General features: G+C 47.2%; 1 protein-coding gene across 1 annotated transcript in view; it reads right to left on the bottom strand.

Annotated features, from left to right (window-relative positions):
* Positions 1-24,016, bottom strand: part of LOC147613998 (uncharacterized) — a 113,952-nt gene that overhangs the window by 26,403 nt on the left and 63,533 nt on the right. Inside the window, exons 18-25 of the mRNA XM_086781989.1 lie at positions 21,468-21,557; positions 21,261-21,377; positions 21,063-21,143; positions 20,872-20,979; positions 19,721-19,890; positions 19,500-19,578; positions 19,302-19,376; positions 19,043-19,140 (exon numbers count right to left, since the gene is read on the bottom strand). Of these exons, the coding sequence (XP_086638115.1) occupies positions 19,043-19,140; positions 19,302-19,376; positions 19,500-19,578; positions 19,721-19,890; positions 20,872-20,979; positions 21,063-21,143; positions 21,261-21,377; positions 21,468-21,557 (818 nt within the window). The remainder of the gene's footprint in view (positions 1-19,042; positions 19,141-19,301; positions 19,377-19,499; positions 19,579-19,720; positions 19,891-20,871; positions 20,980-21,062; positions 21,144-21,260; positions 21,378-21,467; positions 21,558-24,016) is intronic.

Here is a 24,016-nt window from a genome sequence, read left to right as displayed (position 1 = left end):
GGGCGAGGCGTGCATATCTGTCTCGGGGGAGATGACACAAGCCATGTATGTAGGAGACTGATCTCGTAAGAGCCTCAATCACCAGAGGGGCAGCCGCCAACTCTGCTCGAATAATCTCATGAGGTGCCAAGGCCTTGGCTCTAATAATCCTAGCAATCATAGATACCAAAGGCCTCTCCATACCTCTCCACCCGCCTGCGCTATGATGGCCCACTGAAGGTCCCCATATCTGCACTCCATAAAGCATAGCTGATGTCACTAGAGTGTCAAAAAGCCAAAGTTTCGTTCGAGGTTCCTGAAACTGAACTTGCGAACACATCCTCTCCAAACCACCCAGGGCTGCATGTGCTCTAGTCAACCTAGTCTCTGCTGCTATCCTCATCGAAAACACTGGCCCACTGAATACTACCCCAAGATATGTATATGCATCTGTATACTCCACAATCTCCTGCCCATATGTAAAAGTGGGAGCTGATCGCCTAAACCACTGTGGCGTGGTGTTAAACACCATAACCTTGGTTTTGCCAAGGTTGACAGACAATCCACTATCATGTGCAAACTCATGTATAGCATCTAGATGACGCTGCATACCCTCAAGGGAGTCAGAGATCAACACAATATCATCAGCATATAACAATAGTGGGATCCATGTACCTGCTAGCTAGGCTCCTCTGTCCCCCAATCTCTCAATGTAGTCAGAAGACTCATCCACATACATACCAAACAATGAAGGAGATAACGGGCAGCCTTGCTTCACTCCTATAGTGGAGTGAACCAAAGTACCTGTCTTGCAACTGCTGATCTATATAAAGCCATAATCCCCATATGAGCTCTGTGGGTACCCCCATCTCCTGTAATCGCCTCATCAATCTGGCTCTGGGCAGTGTATCAAATGCTTTGCGGAAGTCCACAAAGCTACAATAAATCTGTCGCCCATGCGACCTGCCCTCCTCAATAATGGCCCGCAGAATCAAGATGTGGTCAAGAGTAGAGAAACCTCTCCTGAACCCTGCCTGTCCCTTTGCTCGAATGCCCTCTCTCTCTGCCCATCTACTCAACTGCTACTCAAGAATGGATGCATACAATCGTGCTAGTGTGTGACCAATCATAATAGTGCGATAATTCCCTGGCTCCATAGGGTCCCCTGACTTGAAGATAGGCACGATGGTGGACATACTCCAAGTCTCGGGTAAGCCTTCACACATAGCACGATTGAACATCACTACTAGAAGCTCTGCCAGCATGTCTCTCGCATGAATAAAGTGCTCAGCGACCAATCCATCATGATCATATGCTCTCCCAGTCTTCATCCTATCAATGGCCTTCCTTACCATCTCTGCGGTAAAGAAAGTACATGTCTGTGGGCATGGTGCTGGCGGGTCAGGAAAAGGTGTCTGTCCAGGAAAGAGAAGAACATGTACCACATCCCAAGAAGCTCAAGGAGTTCAAGGTAGGGGACAAGTCCGTGAAATTTGATGCCTTTCATGGAGAGTATGATGCGTCTTAGGTGCTAGCTTTTGTGGCACAGTTTGACATTGCTTTTAGTGATGAGTACTTCACTGAGAAGTCCAAAATTCGTCATGTAAGCGTGTTCTTGAAGGGGACAGCTGCCCATTGGTGGATCACTGAAAAGACCACCAAAGATCCCATTTGCACTTGGAAAGAGTTTAAGGAGAGATTTTATGCCCAATTTTTGCCTCCTAATGCGGAGCAAACTCTCACCCAAAAGTGGAATAGACTTGAACAAAAAGATAATGAAAGTGTGCAGCAGTATGTCAATAAGTTTTGGAAAGTGTTACTTGAGGTAACTCCCTTTATACAACTCTCCGAGAATGAAAGAAAGCGGAAGTTTCGCTCTGGATTGCAACCAGCTTATCGTTCGAGCAATGAATTGCATCCGAAACACTCTCTTCAGCAGCTCATAGCATCTGCTCTTGTTACGGAGCAATTGGTGCTTAAAATTAAGCAAGATAAGGGAGGTTCCAAGGGCAAAGAGAGGGCTGTTCCAAACCTGCAAAGAGGTGGACAGCCACCTAAAAAGAGCTTCCAGGAATCCCATCCAAAGAAGCACCCGAGAAGAACAAGTTTGGCTTGACCCCCGAGCAAAGGGAGCAATATGCCAAAGAGGGGAAATGCTTTTCTTGTAGTAGTAAAGAGCACATGTTTAGGCAATGCCCTACTCGCAAGCAAAAGCATGAGAACAAGCCACCAAAGGCAAATGTGCATGCCACACCCGATGTGCAGGGTACCACTGAGCATGATGGCAAAGAGAGAGTGGTATGCAAAGCTTGGGGACAAATCAAGGATCAGCCTGCCTTATTCATGTTTGATGACTATGCAACACATAATTTCATCTCTACACAGATGGCAGCCGCCTTGGGCATAGAGATTGGGGACATGGCACCCCAAATTGAAGCAGAGGCAGCTTTTGTTGGCAAAGAGGTGGAGGTCACGCCTCTTATTGGAAAGTTGCGCATTCATATACAGGGTTATTTGGATCATGAGCATTTCCTGATTGCCCCACTCAATGGATGCGATGTATTACTTGGCAAGCCTTGGCATCATCGGCTTGAGCCTCGCAAAGAGTATAAAACCAACAGGATCACATTTATGCATAGAGACCACATGCATGTTATTGATGCGGGCAAGGAAGGGGATTCCATCCCAATTGTATCTCACATCCAAATTAATAAGGCAATGAAAAAGAGTCTTTCCGCATACTTGGTTTTTGTTCGTGACAAAATTGAACAAAGTAATGTGAATGTGGATGTATTGACTCAAGATAGGCTGAATTTCCTTAATGCATAAATAGATTGTTTTGCCGATGCTTTGCCAGGAGAACTACCACCTGAGAGGCCTGAGGATCATCGCATAGATCTTGTGCCAAGTAGTTCCCCACCTAACAAGCCCGCATATCGTGTGAAGCAAGTTAAGGAGCTCTTAGAAAAGGGTTTGGTTCAGCCAAGCTTCTCACCCTTTTGTTCTCCCGTGCTTCTTGTGCAAAGGAAGGATGGATCTTTCCGTATGTGCGTGGATTATCGAGCTCTAAATAAGCTCACCATCAAGAACAGGTTTCCAATCCCACGCATAGATGACATCTTGGATAAGCTTGATGGTTCGGCTTGTTTCAGCCGTATAGATTTGAAGAGTGGTTACCACCAGATTCGTGTGGTATCCCAGGATGTCCATAAGACTGCATTCAGGACAGCTTTTGGATTGTATGAATTCTTGGTAATGCCTTTTGGCCTTACCAATGCCCGAGCTACATTCAACCGCATGATGGACAAGATATTTCAACCCCATCGTAAATTCACAGGTGTATTCTTTGATGACATCTTGGTTTTCTTCAAGAATGAGGAGGAGCATAAGACTCATTTGGCTACAGTATTTGAAGAGTTGCGAAAGCATAAGCTCTTCATAAATGCTAAGAAAAGTGAGTTCTTCCTCTCAGAGATACACTATTTGGGGCACATCGTATCCAAAGAGGGTGTAAGAATGGATCCTGCTAAAATTGAAACCATTCGAAATTGGCCGGAGTTGCAAAATGTACATCAAGTACGTAGCTTTCTTGGGTTATGTTCATACTATAGATGATTCATCACGCATTTTGCCAACATTGCCTTGCCATTGCATGATCTTACAAAGAAGAAAGCCACCTTCAAATGGACTTCGCATGAGCAAGATGCCTTCTTGCAACTCAAAAATGCTATCATTTGTGGGCCCATATTGATTGTACCCGATTTGCAAACGCCATTTACGGTGCAATGTGATGCATGTGAAAATTGTATAGGGGCTGTCCTAAATCAAGAGGGTCATGCAGTTACTTATGAAAGCCGCCGATTGCATGATGCCGAGATCCATATGGACATTTATGAAAAAAAGCTCTTGGCTGTAATTCGTGCCTTAAAGATATGGCAGCATTATCTTCTTGGAACTGAATTTGTAGTCAAGACAGATCATCAAAGCTTGAGGTAACTAAGCGCTCGGAGAAGCAAATGAGGATGGCAAACTTTCTTTCCATGTTTCATTTTCAGATTGTACATACTCCGGGAAAGAAGAATTTGGTGGCAGATGCTTTGTCCAGGAAGCCTTATATAGCTGCAATTTCAGTGGCCTCTCATGGGGACTTATCTGCCATGCATCATTTGTATCATTTGGATGTTAATTTTTTCCATATTTGGACTGATTTGATGGCTGGTCACTCGCATGCCTCTTATGTGATCAAAGAGGGTTATCTTATGAAGGATAACTGCTTATGTGTGGTGAAGAGAGCCACAGGCTTCACGAAGGTTTAGATAATGTTTGCCTTCGAATTTGTCGCGAAGAACCTTGCTGAATTTGACTGAACAGCACGGTTTTCATCCGTCAAACATGCTGTACAGGTCACCCCAAGAGATGAGATATTTGCCATGTTGTTTGCCTTGAACCTAGAGTCTTTGGAGCATCAAACACAGCCCTAAAATCTGCTATACAGCAGTCGACCAGCCCTGTAGGGGAGCCAGAAGTAGTCGCCTGCTGAGAGAGAGAGAGAGAGAGAGAGAGAGAGAGAGAGAGAGATTTTATTAACGTCTTCCAAAAGACCGAACTCCGCCTATGAGACAAATCAGTGTACCTGTGTGGGGTATCCTCTGTCATCCCAACAAAATGAAAAAGTACTAAACTAAAAAGCTGAATCTGGGTGTGCAATAAGTACAATGAGTGGGGGAGGTGATGGAGCTCTACTACTAGGAGAATGCAAAGCTATATGCATGGAGTATACAATCATGATATGCAACCTAGCTAGCTCCATCCTTTACCATACTGGGGGTATAGAATGGTATACATCAATGAAGGGGGTGTCCACAGCTCCCTGAAGAACATGCCTGGGTCTGCTCTGAAGCGAGCCAGTCGCTCCGCACCCTCTCTGTGAAACTCATCTCTGTCATCTCTCTCTGGTATAGGCGTGGTGTCCGAAAGCCAGGTGTCCTCTATCTCCTGCGGGCTCTGAGTGTCTCTGCTCTCTCGAGAGTAATTCCCTGCTGTGTAGGGGCTGGGAGCGGGGTGGATTGCTGAAAAAATGTAGTAATCTGTGTCTGTCGTCCCCCCTCTGGAGCTGTCTGAGCCTCTAATGATGTCTCTCTATGACGCTGTATGTCTAGAATAAATCTCCCCAGTATGCGCTGGTCTGCTGCCTCAAAGATCTGGCGTACAGAATGTGGCTCTCTGAATAAAATGGGATATCTCTCTCTGATGGCTGTATATGCTCTGCATCTGCATACATAATGCTCCTCACTCTCCACCTCCTCTCTGCTCTCTATATGCTCTGCATCTACATACATAATGCTCCTCACTCTCCACCTCCTCTCTGCATACATAATGCTCCTCACTCTCCACCTCCTCTCTGCACAATCTACATACCCTCTCCTCTCGGGGGATCCGTGCTGCTATGCCAGTCTCGATCTCCAATTGATGTGATGAGACTCTAAGCTGACCAATAGCTACTCGGGAGCCGTGTGGTAAAAAGCCCTTCATGTATCTCTAGGCCTCTCTATAAATCCATCATCAGTGATACTCATGAAGTGATCTCTGTAGTATAGCATCTTCGGTGGAAGCGGCTGTGTAGGTGATATCCATGTCTCTCGTGTATAGAGCTGCCATAGGTCCTGTCTCAATACTCTATTCCTCTCACTATGAGAGAGACGGATATGTGGTGCATCCCTGTCATATTGGAATGGTGGTAGATGATCCATGTCCAGGCCATGCTGTGAGAACCAATGTCATATTGGAATGGTGGTAGATGATCCATGTCCAGGCCATGCTGTGAGAACCAATGTGTGACCTGTGCATACCATGATCCTCTGTCTCCTGCCTCAGCCAGCTGTCTAGTTGCCTCAAAAGCTCTGTATGACAATCTGTCCCGTGGCATCTCTTTGAATCTGTCGAGCAAGCATAGTCTGGAATATGGTCTGCCTACTTGCCCTGATGAGCGTAAACCTGCTCGCTCAGCATATAAGCTAAGCTCTTGCTCCAACACTACACCATAGAGTTTGGCCAAGTGGCCAACCATATAACCATCCTGTAATTGCTCGGATCGAGCATATCCCCTATTTTGTGGATCGGCACAATGGTGTGCATCGTCCACTCCGCAGGCAAACCCTCTGCTAGTGCCCTGTTAAACAGGTGTGCAAGAAAAGGAGCCAAAGAATCTACTACATATATGAGATGCTCACCCTATAGGCCCATATGGTCGGCGGCCCGTCCATGCTGTAGGCGGATAGCTTTCTTTACCATCGAGTGGGTAAAGAAGCTAGCTGTGGTAGGTCGAGGCTCCTGTGGCTGAGGTATAGTTGGCTGCTGTGGGGCGTGGCATAGGCCCTCTCCATGTGTGTGCTATGTCTGTGGGTCTGCAGGTGTCCCGGGCTCTCTGAAGTGCCGCCATGAGATAGGGCTATCTCTACTCATGAAGAAATGGAAGATCTCTAGCTCCTGTATCTCTGCGAAGGCCCGCCTTTTGCGACGAGTAAGTCTCCTCATCTCTCTCCTCGACTCTTGCTCTGTGATGGCTCCCAAGGCTCTCTGTATGCGGAGCCGTGAGTATAGAGCTCTGCACTCGTCATCATACCATCTGTTCTGGGGCATAGTCCCAAATCTCGCAGGCTCTCCAGAGTGGACACGATGTGGGAAGCTCTGCAATGCAGCTGTGTGTAGGAGTGATGCCAGTTGGGCTGTAATGATATCCATAGGTGCCAGGGGATCCATGAGTAGGAGCCCATTCTCTACTCTGCCAGTGTATATGTCTGCCATGTCATGTGTGAAGTAGATGGTAGTGTGTGGCGTCGGTATGTGGGGGGCTGGTGACACTGGTGATCCGCCTAGTGAACTGCCAAGTATGTATGATCTGCCCCAATAGGACAAGGTGGGATGGAGAATGAGGTGACAAGCTGTGATGCCTCCAAAGACCCCATAATGTAGTCCACCACCGTGCCTCCGGTCCGTGTATGACCCCCATGTGGGAAGCATGTCAGCCCTCCTGATCCCGGCCACTGTAGCATCCCATTATAAATAACGAGACGATGCCTGGCTCCCAACTCTAGTAAGTGGTCCCCATAATGTCCTCAATCTGGTCCAGTGTCCTCTGATGCCCGACTAGCCCCTATCTCCTCTGGATCCATAGGGTGGAGGATCTCCACGTCATCATAGTCATACAGCTCACACTGTCTGTGTGTGGGCATTGAAGTCACCCGTAAGAAATACTTCCCCTAGTGTAGAATAATGCATAATCTCCTCTGACAGACAAGTGTATGGCGAGGCTCTTGTCTCCTCCTCCTGTGGCATGTCCTCTGTAATGACATAGGAGGATCCTGATAGAGGAAAGTAACATAGGGCTATGTATATAACCCTGTCCTGTGAGAGCTGTAAGCTGATCCACATGTATCTTGCCTCTGGATCCTGTGCTACCACTCTCAGTCTCCCCTGTAGCTCCCGTTTGAATAGAACTGCTACTCCCCCCGACCCTCTCGAGGTACCCTGGCGTGTGGTCCTCCTGTATGCTGACTCCCACAAGAATCCCTCTACTCCAAGTAGCCCTCTCTCTGGGCTCTGATGTGTCTCTGTCAGAAGTATGCTGACTCCCACAGGAATCCCTCTACTCCAGGTAGCCCTCTCTCTGGGCTTTGAAGTATGATGTCTCTCCCCACCATAACATGCTCCAGTCGTCCAGGCGACACCCATAGTGAACCATTACAGTTCCATACTACCATGCGTATCTCTGTCATTAGCCTCGTCTGTGTCCCATAGGCCCCAAACCGCTAATCCATGGGCTGGCCATCAATGATGACCTGACCATCTCGATAGAAGGCCTTCTTGCCTTCTCTCCTCGCGTGTAAGACTTGTGCCATGCAAGCTCTCCTATGCTCTAGCTGCATCCTCGTGAGATCATCATCCAAGAAAATAGGAGCTCCCTCTAAGCCTCGTAGTACGACCCTCTTCCTCATGAAGGTGACCCTCTCCGTCTCTCCTGCAAACTGTAGGATGAGGGCTCGCTTGCATGTTGAGTCTTTCCCGGCTCTCCATGCTTTGGTGAAGAGGGTCCTCTTCCCTGTAGCCTAGCTTCATGCATAGAAGCTGTCCATCTTTCTCGGGAGTGGAGTTGGGTGTCTCGGCTATACCTGTGACTCGAATGTTGAGGCGGCAGGCATGCCTCATCTTCTCCTCCTCAATGGTGATGTGAATGATTTGATGTTCTTCCCTTTGAGTCTCCTCCCTCACTTCTTTGCGGATGTTCTTCTTCACCACCCTCAACCCATCCCGACTGCAAGGCTTCCAGTTTTCCCTCCATGTCCTTTGTGATCTCCTTGGAGATCTCTTCTTTGATGGCCGTGAGAGTGTTCTCATTGATCTCCCCTTCTTCCTTCTCGGTGTTCTTGACGGCTACCAGTTCCACTTTCAATGCACTCACCTCCTCCTTGAGTGCTGTGTTCTCTTGTTCAAGGTCCATGACCCGTGCTTCGAGGGCCATGATGTGCCGGTGTAGTTTGTTCTCCACCTTATTGAGGCTGGAATCGGATGTCTTCTTATTCTCCTTGATTAGTGCCTTCATTGCCGTCTCGAGGGCCTCGAGTTTCTCTTGGAGACTCGGGGCCATTCCTCGAGATTGAGGAGAGAGAGAGAGAGTTATGTTGCTACCTTGGGGGCCTGAGCAAGGGTGGGAGGGGAAAGGGGGATGCAGGGCTCACCGGACATGCAGGCGGACCCGCATAGCGCCAGCAGTAGTGGGCGCCAGTGGCGAACAGAGAGGGCGGCTACGCACAGAGCCGCAAAGCGAACAGGGAACAGCGAAGTGAAGCAAGCGGCGAACAGTGCAGCGAAAAGCGAGCGGCGACCAGTAGCGAACAGCGAAACAGGGGTGGCGAGGGCAGAGGCGAACTGGGGCGGCGAGAGCAGAGGAGAGGGCGAGGAGAGAGAGAAAGAAAGAAAGAAAGAAAGAAAGATATATTAACGTCTACGAGAGGCCAAAGTCGGCCTATGAGACAAAAAATAATACAACTGTGTTCTTCCGGTCATCGGAAGAAAAGAAACAAAAGAAAAAGTGTGCATGTGTCTGGATACAACTGTGAATCATCATGGATCGAGAGAGAAAGAAAGAAAGAAAGAAAGAAAGATTTTATTAACGTCTTCCAAAAGACCGAACTCGGCCTATGAGACAAATCGGAGTACCTGTATGGGGTATCCTCTGTCATCCCAACAAAATGAAAAAGTACTGAATAAAAAAGCTGAATCTGGGTGTGCAGGGGATGGAGCTCTATTACTAGGAGAATGCAAAGCTATATGCATGGAGTATACAATCATGATATGCAACCTAGCTAGCTCCATCCTGTACCATACTGGGGGTATAAAATGGTATACATCAGTGAAGGGGGTGTCCACAGCTCCCTGAAGAACATGCCTGGGTGTGCTCTGAAGCGAGCCAGTCGCTCCGCACCCTCTCTGTGAAACTGAGCTCTGATCTCTGTCATCTCTCTCTGGTATAGGCGTGGTGTCCGAAAGCCAGGTGTCCTCTGTCTCCTGCGGGCTCTAAGTGTCTCTGCTCTCTGGAGAGTAATTCCCTGCCGTGTAGGGGCTGGGAGGGGTATGGATCTCTGAAAAAATGTAGTAATCTGTGTCTGTCGCCCCCCCTCTGGAGCTGTCTGAGCCTGTAATAATGTCTCTCTGTGGCGCTGTATGTCTAGAATGTATCTCCCCAGTATGCGCTGGTCTGCTGTCTCAAAGATCTGGCGTAGGGAATTTGGCTCTCTGAATAAAATGGAATCTCTCTCTCTGATGGCTGTATATGCTATGCATCTGCATACATAATGCTCCTCACTCTCCACCTCCTCTCTGCACAATCTGCATACCCTCTCCTCTCGGGGGATCCGTGCTGCTCTGCCAGTCTCAATCTCCAATCGGTGTGATGAAACTCTGAGCTGACCAATAGCCACTCGGGAGCCGTGGTAAAAAGCCCTCCATGTATCTAGGCCTCTCTATAAATCCATCATCAGTGATACTCATGAAGTGATCTCTGTAGTATAGCATCTTCGGTGGAAGAGGCTGTGTAGGCGATATCCATGTCTCTCGTGTATAGAGCTGCCATAGATCCTGTCTCAATACTCTATTCCTCTCACTATGAGAGAGAGAGAGAGAGAGAGAGAGAGAGAGAGAGAGAGATATTAACGTCTACGAGAGGCCAAAGTCGGCCTATGAGACAAAAAATAATACAACTGTGTTCTTCCGGTCATCCGAAGAAAAGGAAAAGAAAGAAAAGAAAAAGTGTGCATGTGTCTCGATACAACTGTGCCAAGATCCAGTGTGTCCAGCCTCGGCCAGCTGTCTGGATGCCTCAAAAGCTCGGTGGGATAATCTCTCCGTGGGCATCTCCCTCATCCTGTATATAAAGGAGATCGTCTGGAACAATGCCTCCACTACCATAATTGGTGCAGCAAACTCAGCTCGAACAATGTCATAGAGAGAGAGAGAAATGAAATGAAATGAAATGATATATTAACGTCTTCAGAAGGCCAAAATGACCTATGAGACCAAAAAGGTTACAACAATAGGTGGATCTGATACAATGTCTGTGTAAAGAAAGCTAAAAACAAACAACTATGAGGAAAAGTACGGTACTAGGAGCTCCTAATGGATAACATCTAGGAGGAAAACTAGCAACAAAGGTAAGCATCATACACATCACTATCCAAAGATGTCTCTCATCGGTCGATGGCGGATATCCTCAATGTCCTCCATGGTGAGTACTCTCTCTGGAAAAAAGCGAAAAGGGCAGGGCAAGCCGGCGCAGGGGTGAAGGGGAGAGGGAGGCGGGCAAAGAGAGAGAGAGAGAGAGAGAGAGAGAGAGAGAGAGAGAGAGAGAACGTCTACTAGAGGCCGAACTCGACCTATGAGAGAAATCAATGTACAACTGTCAATGTCTTCTGGATGTCCAGAAAAAAAAGGACAAAATGAGCATGAAATAAACTATGAAAGTATTGAGCTAGTGGGGGGGGGGGGTGATGGATGGAGCACTACTGCCAGAGGCTCAGTATGCAACCTATATGCATAGGGTATACAAGACAACCAGTACCATAATGGGGGTGTAATATGTGCAGGCGATGGCGAGGCAAAAATACCTCGGAGCATGATCTCCGGGTGTGAGTGTAAGTGAGCTAGCCGCTCCTGGATATGGTGCTGATGCCGAGCTCGTATCTCTGTGATCTCCCTCTATTGTAGTCTGGGAGTCTGGTAGCCTCGAGCTCTCGGTCTCCGTCTAGCTCGGAGGTCCGCAACATGCTGAAGTGTAACCCCCTCTTGTGTCAGGGTAGGCACTGGGATAGATCTCTGGAAGAAATCAGTCAGCTGGAGCTGTCGCCCACCTCTCCCTGTGGTATGAGTCCGTATCAATGTCTCTCTGTGGCGCTATGTCTCTAGCAAGAACTGGCCAAATCTGCGCTGGTCTGCGGACTCCATGATCTGGCGGAGTGAGGGATGTCCACCGAAGATGGTGGTGTATCTCTCTCTAATGACACTATATGCTCTACATTTGCATACATAATGTTCCTCACTCTCAACCTCCTCCTGGCATAGTCTGCATATCCTCTCTGCTCTGGGGATCCGCACTGCCCTACCTGCCTCAATCTCAAGCTGGTGTGATGACACTATGAGCTGGCCAATCGCCACTCGGGCACTGTGAGGCATGTACACATCCATGTATCCAAGTCTCTGTATGAATCCATCCGCTGAGATATACATAAACTGAACTCTGTAGTATAGCATCTTCAGCGGTAGAGGCTGACTGGGTGTAATCCAAGTCTCTTTGAGTGTATCGTTGCCATAAATCGTGCCGAAGGACTCTGTTCCTCTCACTGTGAGAGAGCTGCATGTGTGGTGCATGTATATCATACTGGAAAGGTGGCAGGTGATCTATGTCGAGACCATGCTGAGTGAGCCATTGTATCATCTGTGAATACCATGATTTCCTATCTCCACTCTCTGCGAGCTACCTGGACACTTCAAAAGCTCTATGTGAGAGTCGATCTGATGGCATATCTCTGATCCTTTTTTGTACGAAGCAGATTGTCTGGAAGAGGGCCTCTACTAGCATAGGAGGTGCAGCAAACTCCGTCCAGACAATGTCATGTGGGACGGAGGGTTTGCTGCGGATCATCCGTGAGAGCATGAGAATCTGAGGCCTCTCTATCTGAGACCAAGTGGAGGTGGCGAGCCCAGGTGCCCATACTGCTGCAGGATACATCAAAGCAGGGGTGACCAGTGTGTCAAACAACCACCCCTTCGTGCGGGGCTCTTGGAAGTGTGCCTGGTGACACTGTCTCTCTAGCATGGCCAGAGTTGCACACCCTCGTGTGAGTCTATCCCTGGCTGCCTGTGCCATAGTAAATAGGTTACATCATATCCATGAGGTACATCATCTTGGGTACAAAATAGTAATAAAGAAAGATAACAAAAAATCTAGAGCATTAAAATCTGATCTAGGTACATGAGCAGAGAGCTCTCATATCACCCTAATACATCCCTCATGAGCCGTTGTGCAATGGTGCTCAAGGTGGTAAAACTGAGCTGGCGCAAGGTCCTGCGATGACGGGAGATGATGGCCCGGATCTTCCTGTGGTGGTGTGGCTGTGGGCGAGGGCCATGGGGTCTGGGGCGTCGAGCTCCACACAACTCAGTGGCTCTGTTGAGAGTCACACCTCTCAGCCGAGCTCCTACACTAGCCTATGGTCTAGGTATGATGGGTGGATCGGCCCTCGGAGTGTTGGTATAGAAGAAGTCGGTGAGAGCTCTCTATGCTAGTCCTTGAGCAAGTACAACTGATCTGGATCTCACTAAGGACTCCCTGTGTCTACGGAGCTCTAGAAGAAAAAGTCCCAGGTATCTCTGATCCGGGAAGTCCATGATCCTGGAAAGTGGTCCGAACCTAGCTCGAAAGAGACAATGGAACCTCCCTCGAATCTCATAGTATACAGGGCATCGGCATATGTAATGGTCCTATGTCTCGGGCTCTGTGTGACAGAGCTGGCATATCCTGTCCTCTGGTGTGACCGCCCTAGGCCCATATTTGGCAGTCTCCACTCTCAGCTGGTGGGACGAGGTGCGGATCTGGCCAATCGCACATCTCACCCCAAAGGATAGGTGTATGTCCATGTAGCGTGGACGGATGATGAACCCATCCTCCTCTGTATCTGTCTCGGCCGGCTCTCTCCTCTGTCTCCTCCTGTGGTATAAGCTAGGACCCCAGATGGGGGCACCATACAGTAGTGCAGGTGTAACTAGAGTATCAAATAGCCAAAGCTTCGTCCTCGGCTCGTGAAAATGTATCTGTGGGCATTGCCTCTCTAGCAAGCCAAGGGCCGCATATCCCCTAGTCAATCTAGCGTCCGCCGCCTTCCGCATTGAGACCTGAGGTCCAGCAAAAGTGATCCCAAGGTACACATATGAGGTAACATACTCTCCACTGTATGTAAACTCTACTACAAATCTAGTTATCCACTGTGAGGAGGTGTTAAAGATCATGATCTTGGTCTTTTCAAGGTTCACAGTAAGGTCCTAGTCCTCGCAAAAGGCCCGTAATGCATCCAAATGCCTCTGCTGCCCCTCTGGTGAATCGGAAATAAGAACAATATCATCTACATACAAGAGGATTGGTATCAAGACTGCCAGATGTGCTCTTGGTCCTCCCTGTCTATCTATGTAATCCGAGATCTCGTCAATGTATAGACCAAATAGAGTAGGAGACAAGGGGCAGCCCTGCTTCACCCCGATAGTGCTGTGTATGATCTCTGAGTCACCTCCTGGAGCCCGTACTCTGCCTGTGACTAACTCATAGAGTGTAATGATCCCCCACAGCATCTCTTCTGGCACTCCCATATCCTGCAGTCTCTTGATCAGTCTGGCCCGTGGGACAATATCAAAAGCTTTGTGGAAATCCACAAAGCAGTAGTATATCCATTGCCCGTGAGCTCTCCCCTCAATGATCCCCCGTAGTGTAAAGATATGATCTAGTGTGGAGTGCCCTTGAAGCCTGCCTGCCCCGGTGCTCTGAGTCTCTGCTCCTCAGACCATCTACTAAGCTCATGCTCCAAAATCGAACCATAAATCTTGGCCAAGGTGTGACCAATTATGATAGTCCTATAGTTGTTGGGGTCCATGGGGTCACTTGTTTTCAAGATAGTTACAATAGTATTCGATGACCAGCTGACGGGGAAGCCCTCCCATAAAGCCCTGTTAAACATGTGAACCAGTAAAGGGGCTAGTGTGTCCCTAGCATGGGAGAAATGCTTGGTGAGGAGTCCATCATGATCTTGTGCTCTCCCAGTCCGCATCCTGTCAATAGCATCTCTCACCATGCTGAGGTGAAAGAAGGAAGAGTGTGGGGGACGAGGTTCAGGTGGATGGGAGAGGTGGCTGCTCGAGGGCATGGTAGAGAAAGGTGGCATAGGTGTGCCAGGTGCTAGGTGAAGTAATTGGAGTTGGAAGGCAATGATCCTGGAAGATCCTTCAAGCCTCCTTACAGTCCCTTCCAAGAAATAGCTGGTATAGCTCCTGCTCAAGCTTGGCTAGGTAGGCTCTCTTCTTTCTCCGTGTGAGACGTCGAAAGATCACTCGCGCCTGCTGTTGAGTGGTGGATCCTAGTGCCATCTCCCGATGTAGACAGGCTCGGGTATCACGACATTCCTCGTCGTACCAGCTATTCTGTGGGACAGTCCCTCCTGGTGATGTAGGGGTGGCTCTTGAGTGTGGGAAGGCGGCTGCAGCGGACGTATGGAGGGTGGTTGAGAGGTGTGTAGTAAGCTCATCAAGTGGGATGTGGGGGTCGAGGTCGGAGAGGATGCGGTAGACATGATCAGAATAGATGGAAGAGGTCTCTCTGGTGAAGTGGTATCTCGGACGGTGATGGGGCAAAGCAGGTGGTTGCATGGTGTATCGGCATGTGAGGGAGAAGGCTAGGTATGCATGGTCGGCTGCAACACTGATGGGGCGAGGAGAGATGGTAAACTCCGGAATGAGTGGGATCAAAGAGAGGGATCCCATTAGATAGTCCACTGTACTAGTTCCATGTCCGAAGGGGTAGGAGGTGAAGGAGTTGGATCTAGGCCATCTAGCCAGGCCATTATAAATGGCTAGCTTATGAGCCCCGCCGAGGGCTAAGAGATACTCTCCGTAGTCTGTGCGGGCTGCTGTATCCTATGATGTCCACTCCAGATCTGTACCCATTGTGTCAATCTCCTGGTACATGGGATTATTTGTCTCAAAGAAGGATACCTGTGCACCTGCGGTGCGGGCAAAAAAGTCTCCAGCCAAGAGGATGTCCCCTATACTGGAAAACTTCATAATGTCACCATAAAGGGGCAGGTACGGGGACTCTCCATGGGTGGCATATTTAGAATTGGAGGGTGCAAAGTAGCACACTGCAAGGTAGATGTCTCAGGCCCTCTCTGTCTGGATCCTCAACCACAAAAACCGTGCGGCCTCATCCCGTCCGACCACCTGTATCACATGTTGAAGCTCCTCCCTATATAGTAAAGCCACCCCTCCCGACCCCGAGAACCCCCTACTGTGCGTGAGTGTGGGCGGTGAACAGACTCCCATCTGTATCCTCTCACCTCTGGAAGCCGACTCCCCTGGCACTGATGAGTCTCTGTGTATAAGACCAAGTCTCTCCCTCTAAATGTCTCCTCGAACAGACCTGCATCCGTCCTCAAGGCGCCATTGCAGTTCCAAACCTAATCTCTAGCTTGGTCTCAAAGGTCTCGCTCTGTCATTCGGCACGTCACTCGGTGATGATCACCTTCCCATCTCTGTACACTGCCCATTTCCCTACCTTCCGTGCATCCAAGATGCGTGGCATGCACTCCCTCCTGTGTGCCACCTTTGCTAGTGTGAGATCATCTTCGAGGTAAGTCTTTTCTCCTTTTAGTGCCCGCCTTTTGGTTAGGAATGCTTGCCTTGCCTCCAACCCCGCAAACTTGAGGATGAGTTTGCGTTCCTTGGTGGTGTCTTTGCCCACCCTCCATGCCTCGACGAAGGGGGTATCAGCGATTTCCAGCTTTCTGCATAGTGCTATGGCGTCCTCTTTCAGCGAGGCTCCTTCCTTCCATCCCACCACTCTCACATTCAATGCCCTAATCTTCTATTTGTAGTAGCTATGGAGGCAAGCAATCAGCTATATATCAGCCTTGGAGAGCTGTTGTGCATGCCAAACTGACACCTATCCTCAAACCCTGGAGTGTTCCACTCCAAAAACAGTTGGAAAGGAAGCGCCTAGCTGCTTTTGGCTTCTCCACTTACCACTTGCAAAACACATAAGACAGCCTCAGTCCCAAACAAGTGTGCACACACGCGTCCACAGGGTTTCTAGGCGTCCCTGTAGCCCATGGACAATCACAAGCGGAAATACCAGGCATTGTCGAGGCAGCTAAGACAAGTCATCCATGCATGTCAAAACACACACAAATGCTTTATACATAATATTTTGGATTTCATCTCCCAACTTATTCATCTTGTACAGAACCCCTCTTGGGCACCGCCCATACAAGTATAAAGAATGCTCACCAGGGTGTCCACCCTTCCATGAGACTTCATCAGCATGCCAGGAACTCTCACCAAGGTATCTACCCTTACATGAAGCCCTTCCACATGTACTGAGGCATGCCAGGAACTCACACCAGGATATCAATCCTTCCATGGAGTCCTTCCACATGTAACAAATCATACCAGGAGCTCACACCTAGATCTCAATCCTTCCATGGAGTCCTTCCACATGTAACAAACCATGCCAAGAGCTCACACTAGGATCTCAATTCTTCCATGGAGTCCTTCCACATTAGTCCTTCCACATTTACTAAACCATGCTTGGAACACACACCAGGGTCTATACCTACCCTGCCATGGTGTTCCTACACATATGTATAGTTAGAAATATGACATTAAGTACAAGTGATAATAATAAACCTAAACCTAGTCTAGTTGTCCTTTCACACCAAATGTCTAGGGGAAAACCCATAGGACAAAAGTGTCCTTAGAGTTAGTGCCTGCTCACATGCAGCACTACATATAAGCATTTGTCCTCAAATCCCTCTTGCGGTGGTAATGTGAACCTGTATAAGGATGCAAATCACTCACTGTAGAAGAGTAAGCTTAAAGCTTTGCGGAAAGCTTCAAACTTCTCTTGAGGCAATGCCTTGGTAAATAGATTTGCAATGTTATCTTGTATAGGAGCAGTAGGTTAAAGTGATCTACCCTGCACACAAATATATGAGACAGCCGATTGCTGTGCTGTACATACTCATGTCATAAGGCTCACCTGCATCATACATGCTCAATTTAAGCCTTGTTTCTATTGGGGTAGAAATCTTGAAAGCCAAACTATGGAGGAGCTTCTGTATGTTCTTGTATTGAAGCATCATAATGCCGTCATCTATTTGCACAAACTGTATGCCCAAATAGTAGTGCAAGAGACCGAAATCTGACATCTTAAATGAGGTCTTTAATTCAGCTTTGAAAGCTGAAATTTCATCCTCACCCCCTGAAGGGCGCCCACCAAGGATGGTTTATTTGCTTTATTGGATAATGATAAAAATGACTGAAATTTGGATGATGTAATGGCTCCCTACAAGAGGACTACAAATCGGATGACAAAATACACATTTTTAGAGCACTTAACTAATACCAATAATGGACATTATTAGCAACATTAAAACTGAAAATGACCAATAACACTTGACACCAGCACTGGGGTCGGAAAGGGTCGGCCCCCACCTCAATACATTTGTATTTCTTGGAGTATTTATATGTACAAGTGTCACGGCCAAAATGGTAAACCTGGAGGCTTTTGCCTATCAAATTTCACCTTCTGGCAAGTAATACATGAGCGTACATATGCCTCAATGTCTTTACGCATGCTTTGCCAGAAGAAATATCTTTCGATCATGCGTGTCGTAGGTATAATACCTCTATGACCAGCATAAGGTGGAACCTTCGGCGGGTGGCTAGAACTAGGGTTTTCATGACTAGTTATTCGGGACAGCACTACTACTAGAGGGTGTGATCACGTACTAGAGTATGGTTGTGCCCGAGGAACTCTTGGAAGGCTGAGATTGAGGTCTCAGGCAATTGTTTTATTTGTTTTCATCATATTTCGGATGTATCTGGTGCTAGTCTGTAGAGTGTTTACTCTCTGGCACCCGTTCTCTTGTACTGGAACACTCTGTTGGTAATAAAGATACCTCGGGGGCCGCGGGGGGGGGGGGGGGAGGGGGGGGGGTGTGGGGGGATGTGTTGGGGGCCAACTTCATCCCCTAGTGCTGTCTTGTGCAGGTTTTTCATATTGTTGTTTCAGTGGTTTCAAAGCATGATTATGTATTGTCAGATGCCTATGTATTATGCCATGATGTCATTTATGGGATAAGATTTTATGTGTATACGTTTCCGAATTTGTGGCACTTAGACTCATTTACGTGGAAGTACTTCTCCCTCTCTCTCAATAGATTTGTTGCCTATGTGTGTGTGTGTGTGTATCAGAGCCCACCGCCCACACTAGTGGTTTGGTCCTCCACCCTAGAGGGGTCCTTAGTAATAGAGCTCGATATCCTCATTTGATCTTCTTGTTTCAACCTCACCATTTGCTTGTCCTTAATTTTGTTTGGTTTTTGAGGTTCCGGGTCCCTTTTCTTTGTTTGAGATTTTGGTTGGTTTTAAGGTTTGTTTCCCTTTAGTTTCCGCTTTGATTTGTGAGATTCGTTCTTCAACTTTGGATCCTTGCTGGTTTGATGTGTTACAACATTTTCCTCATTTCAGCATTGGCATATAAACCCTAACACTAGGTTCTTGTGTGCCAACAGTATATAGATAGTTGGATTGTGCCAGGTATTGGAATTTGATGACTCAGCAACGCAGCTCTCCAGACAATCTTTACATATCAAATCAACCCAAGTACCCCTTTTGCAAAACTCTTACAGCTCTTAAATTAATATGCATGCTTTACAAAACTAGTGACGATTATCTAGAGGGCTCCTCTTACCTGGTATTATTGTCAAAAAAACCTGCAGTGATGCTTTGATTTGCCACACCAAGCTTGTGCTCTGCTGCTGCTCTAACTTGCTCTTCCACAGTTTGAACCTGTTCAGCAGACAGTCCTTTACATTAAGCATATCAGGAGAAAATTTTGGAAACATAAAAGGCTAAATTAGCTCCTTGGAAAAGTCATAACATGTTTGTCCGTGTTACACTAAGAAAAGTATCCACAGATGATGATAGAATAGTAAGGAAATCTGATGTACTGTTTCTAGCCGCAACACTAGCACATCTCTCTTTTGTCCGATTCTATGTGCCCTTGCTTGAGCTTGAAGATCTACCTGCATGACCAAGAGAGTAAGGCTAACAGGTCCATTGTAATGGCATCTGATTGTACCAGCCAAAACTATAAGGCAATGTTTAGACTTACTGGGAAACATGCAATCATTTGTAAAGAAACAAACCTGTGGGTTCCAATCTGTGTCAAAAAGTATCACAGTATCTGCTGCTTGAAGGTTGATTCCAACCCCTCCAGCCCGAATGCTATTCCAAGAAATATGTACCCCAAGTAAAGAAGGCAGATAAACAACATAACCTCCTTGATCTGCTATGCCCTAAACATGTCTGTATGGGCTTAGAAATAACTAAGTTAGTTTTTGGGGAGTACAAAAACAGCAAAGCAGACCTCAACAAGAAGAGGAAAGCCTCTGAATTAGGAGAGTTAAAAAGGTCGATCAATGCACCACGATCAGTTCCATTTGTGTGGCCATCAAGCCGAAGATACTGATATCCTCTCCATTGAAGGTAGTCCTCCATGACATCCAGCAATCTTGTCATGGTAGAGAATAGAAGAATCTATAAAACATCAACTGCTTAGCATGTAACACATATACAGAAACGTAGTTATCTAAGTGTATAGCTTAAAAAATCACTGTTAAAACTCATGGGTCCTAAAAGATCTTGTTCAAAGAAAAATTCATTGAGTCACCCTATAGGTCAGTGCATGGTAATTGGGACTGCCCCGCATAGGTTTGGAGAAATCTGATACAGCTTGCTGTACTGATCAATCACCACCAGAGTTTGAGCTTTGTTACATGGTTGCAAGAAAAACCAATGGCATGATTGTTTCATATGTGATGACAAAGGAAACACCATGCCTTGATGTTGGCTTAAGAGCAAAAGGAGAGGCTGCGGATTTTTTAACCTATTCAGTCACAAGAGCCATGCAAATCTTTGGTCACCTAGCTTCAACAATCAGAAAACCTGGAAACAAGATCAATGTGAACCAGTGTCCTTGAAAAACCCCCATGAAGAACCTGACATCGAAGGCCTTCCAAGTCACAAGCACCCCAATCTTGGCACCCAGATATTGCTAAAACCTCAGACTTCCATGCAATGCTGAACTAAGTGTCCTTCAAAAGCTTGATAACTTGATCTACTCACGTAGAAACAAGTAAGACGTGATTAAACAAAATAATGTCCCCAAAAAGGAAGCTGGTGTGCAGGTCAAGCCTAAGGCATGACCAAAAACTCATACTCCGTCGTACTTACCATTCATGAGGAAAATATCCACTCACACTATCTCATCCTTCATGAGGCTTTCAAAATGCACATGTTGGTACCCATTCTCTAAGTATGTCTTGGATAAGATCTTGACCCCATTAGCGGCCAGCCAAGAAGCTCCCCCTTCCTTTTGCATTGTACTTGCAACCTCCTACGGGTCTTTCAACTAATAGAAGGATCTTTTGTTGGTCAAAAAAAAGGTTACTAGTAACTTCAACACTTTAAAGGCTCTGTATTACTATTCAAAAGATACAAGTTGAGTGCCTATAATACCCGGTGATTCGTGGCCTTTAACTTTGGCAAAATTCGATCCAAAGTTTCGAGCTTTCCACACAGACGAAGAATAGGAGGGAGGTAGTGTGAAGGAAGCAATCTCACAGCCTGACCACCAAGTAGTAGAGAAATGTGTCAAAAGTGCAGTGGTTAATAAGAACTTTCATGTGGCAAACCAGAACTCCATCTACCTCTTCTGTGTGAAGATGACTGAGATAAGGATGGTTACAAATGTTTCGGAGCTCCATGACAGTATTATGAACTGCTTTTCCCTGAATTTGAGTCATGAACTTGGTCAAATATAAGTAAGGTGAGAGGCCACTCTCCTATAGATGATGCAGAACTAAGAAAGAAAACTCACAATAAAACCATGAACCAAATCATGTTACCTTTGCATGCCCAAGAGAGCCCAGCTTCTCTTTCACTCGCTTCATCAGCAGCTGTTGATATGCAGAAGGCTTGCATCTTACAAGTCTTTCAATCTTCTCTGGGAGCTCATTTTCAACCTGCATGAACACAACACTCATCGATAAAACTGCAGGAGAATAGAATGCTTCTTGCATGAAGTAAGACTAGAAGAAGCCACTAGCACTTGCCTTCTGTTTCAATCTGCGCAGAACAAATGGTCGCAAAACTTGATGTAACCTATTTATTATTAACAAGTTCTCTTCCTCTGTCAGCAAAGCCTATCAAAGCACAAATTCAAGGCAATCAGCACGCTGACGTTCTTCTAAGAACTGAAAAAAAAAACAATCTCCAAAAGGCAGGAAAAATAAATTAAGAAAAGAAAGAAGAGAAAAGGGATGATTACTTTGTATGATAGTATGAAACTAAGTATTCAACATCAGTCTATCAAGGCAACCCCTCCTTGCTCTAAGCAAGGTAAAGAGTGATCGAGCAGTACAAAAAAGGAAACACACAACATATTTAATTCAGACTTTGGGGGACTTGCCGAGCAGAGAACCCATGACTCAAACATAATAGGAATTATAAGGCCCAACCATAATCTTCCTCATCGGTGCAGTGGTCATAGTGAATGCCCAAGCTTGAGAGTTTGCAGAATGGAGCCAAGTTTGCTCAAGTGCTCTCCCAATGTCTCTTTTTCACTCATTTTTATACGAAAAAAATTCTTGCTTCAAAAAAAACTTATCTTGTTGTCTAACGAATTTTCCAATTTGTCTCATACCTCATTGGCACTCTTGCTGAAGTCCACATGGTGATGAACAAGATGGTTGGACAATGCAAGCCCGATGAGAGAAATCGCCTTGTCATTTCGGTCTTGCCAGATTTGAATCTTCTTAGCTCCTTCGTTGTTGTCTAGTTACTTGTCAATGACGTTGACCACGGACCATAAACTATCCTTATCAGATAAAGATGAAGCTTTGTCTACCACGTTGAGAAGTTAATGCCATTGAACTTTTTCTATCCGAAACTTCCCTTGCTGCTCTCCACATGTAATATGCGGAAGCTTCCGAGAAGGATCGGTACTTCAAAACTCAGAAATCAGCACTCTTTTCGCGACGGAATTAACGCACAAACTGAAAGACAATGTGCAGAAAAATAGAGAGAGAAGGGGGAGATGGAGAGGACACAGTATTGGGTCCCAATTACCCTCTGTAGGGCCCCCACCACGGATAGTGTATTTGCTTTATTAGAATGATGTAAATCTGAAAACAAATACAAAGTACTTGACCTTTTCTTGGCTGGAAAACCTGCCCTTGACCTTCAGTCCTTCACCCCTTTGCTTTAGCAATGTTCTTGGCTATCCTGGCCCTTGTTTGCTTGGAGCACTTGGTGAATTATGAGATGACTACAATGAATTCTTGGCTGGGCTTTTATACCCCCTTCAGCATCCAGTCGGCCAGCTAATAACATCCCCACGACTAGGTATTTTCAATAAAGTGTTTTCACACTCTATACCATGCTGTCCAGCCTGCGCATGCTTCTCGGGCAGCATTCTGGCTGCTGGGCACCATGCACATGGGTGTGGGACTGCCCCCCACACCTGGCCGACTAGATGGGTAGGGTATTAGACCCTGTCGGCTGCCTGTTCAGCAGCAGTACAGTTGGCCGACAGCCCCTCCAGCCCATGCCTTGGCTGGTGGGCACAGCTTGGGCCCTCCTGGCCCCTTGGGGGTGGTTCTACACCTCCCCCATGCCCACACTACAAGTGCAAGTGCAAAATCCTCGCACTGGGGTAGCCCTAAGGGCTGGCCCCATCTCTACATGCAAACCTACATGCCTACAGAGGCCTGGCATCAGTTGCAAACCAGATACACAGAACATCTGACATCATTCCAGAGGGAGACTCACAGCGCGGACTGGCACTGCTTCATGTGCAGGACAGTGCACACCTGACCTCGGACAACTGAGATGGATCCCTGGCTGACTCGTCCCCGGACTGGGCTCACATGGGACCAGTTCACCATCCCAGGTCCTGCACCTTCTGTACAGAAATGTCTACGTGGCATCCAAGTGCGGGACTGTACTATGCGGAAGCTTCGGAGAAGGATCGGTACTTCAAAACTCAGAAATTAGCACTCTTTTCGCGATGGAATTAACGCACAAACTGAAAGACGATGTGCAGAAAAATAGAGAGAGAAGGGGGAGATGGAGAGGACACAGTATTGGGTCCCAATTAACCTCTGTAGGGCCCCCACCACGGATGGTGTATTTGCTTTATTAGAATGATGTAAATCTGAAAACAAATACAAAGTACTTGACCTTTTCTTGGCTGGAAAACCTGCCCTTGACCTTCAATCCTTCACCCCTTTGCTTTAGCAATGTTCTTGGCTGTCCTGGCCCTTGTTTGCTTGGAGCACTTGGTGAATTATGAGATGACTACAATGAATTCTTGGCTGGGCTTTTATACCCCCTTCAGCATCCAGTCGGCCAGCTAATAACATCCCCACGACTAGGTATTTTCAATAAAGTGTTTTCACACTCTATACCATGCTGTCCAGCCTGCGCATGCCTCTGGGGCAGCATTCTGGCTGCTGGGCACCATGCGCATGGGTGTGGGACTGCCCCCCACACCTGGCCGACTAGCTGGGTAGGGTATTAGACCCTGTCGGCTGCCTGTCCAGCAGCAGTACAGCTGGCCGACAGCCCCTCCAGCCCATGCCTTGGCTGGTGGGCACAGCTT

Source organism: Cibotium barometz, chromosome 43 (genome assembly GCF_041138505.1).
Source record: "Cibotium barometz isolate CiBa-2024 chromosome 43, ASM4113850v1, whole genome shotgun sequence".
Classification (NCBI taxonomy): Eukaryota; Viridiplantae; Streptophyta; class Polypodiopsida; order Cyatheales; family Cibotiaceae; genus Cibotium; species Cibotium barometz.
The sequence above is the reverse complement of the archived record's forward strand: the minus strand, read 5'-3'. Positions and strand labels throughout refer to the sequence as shown.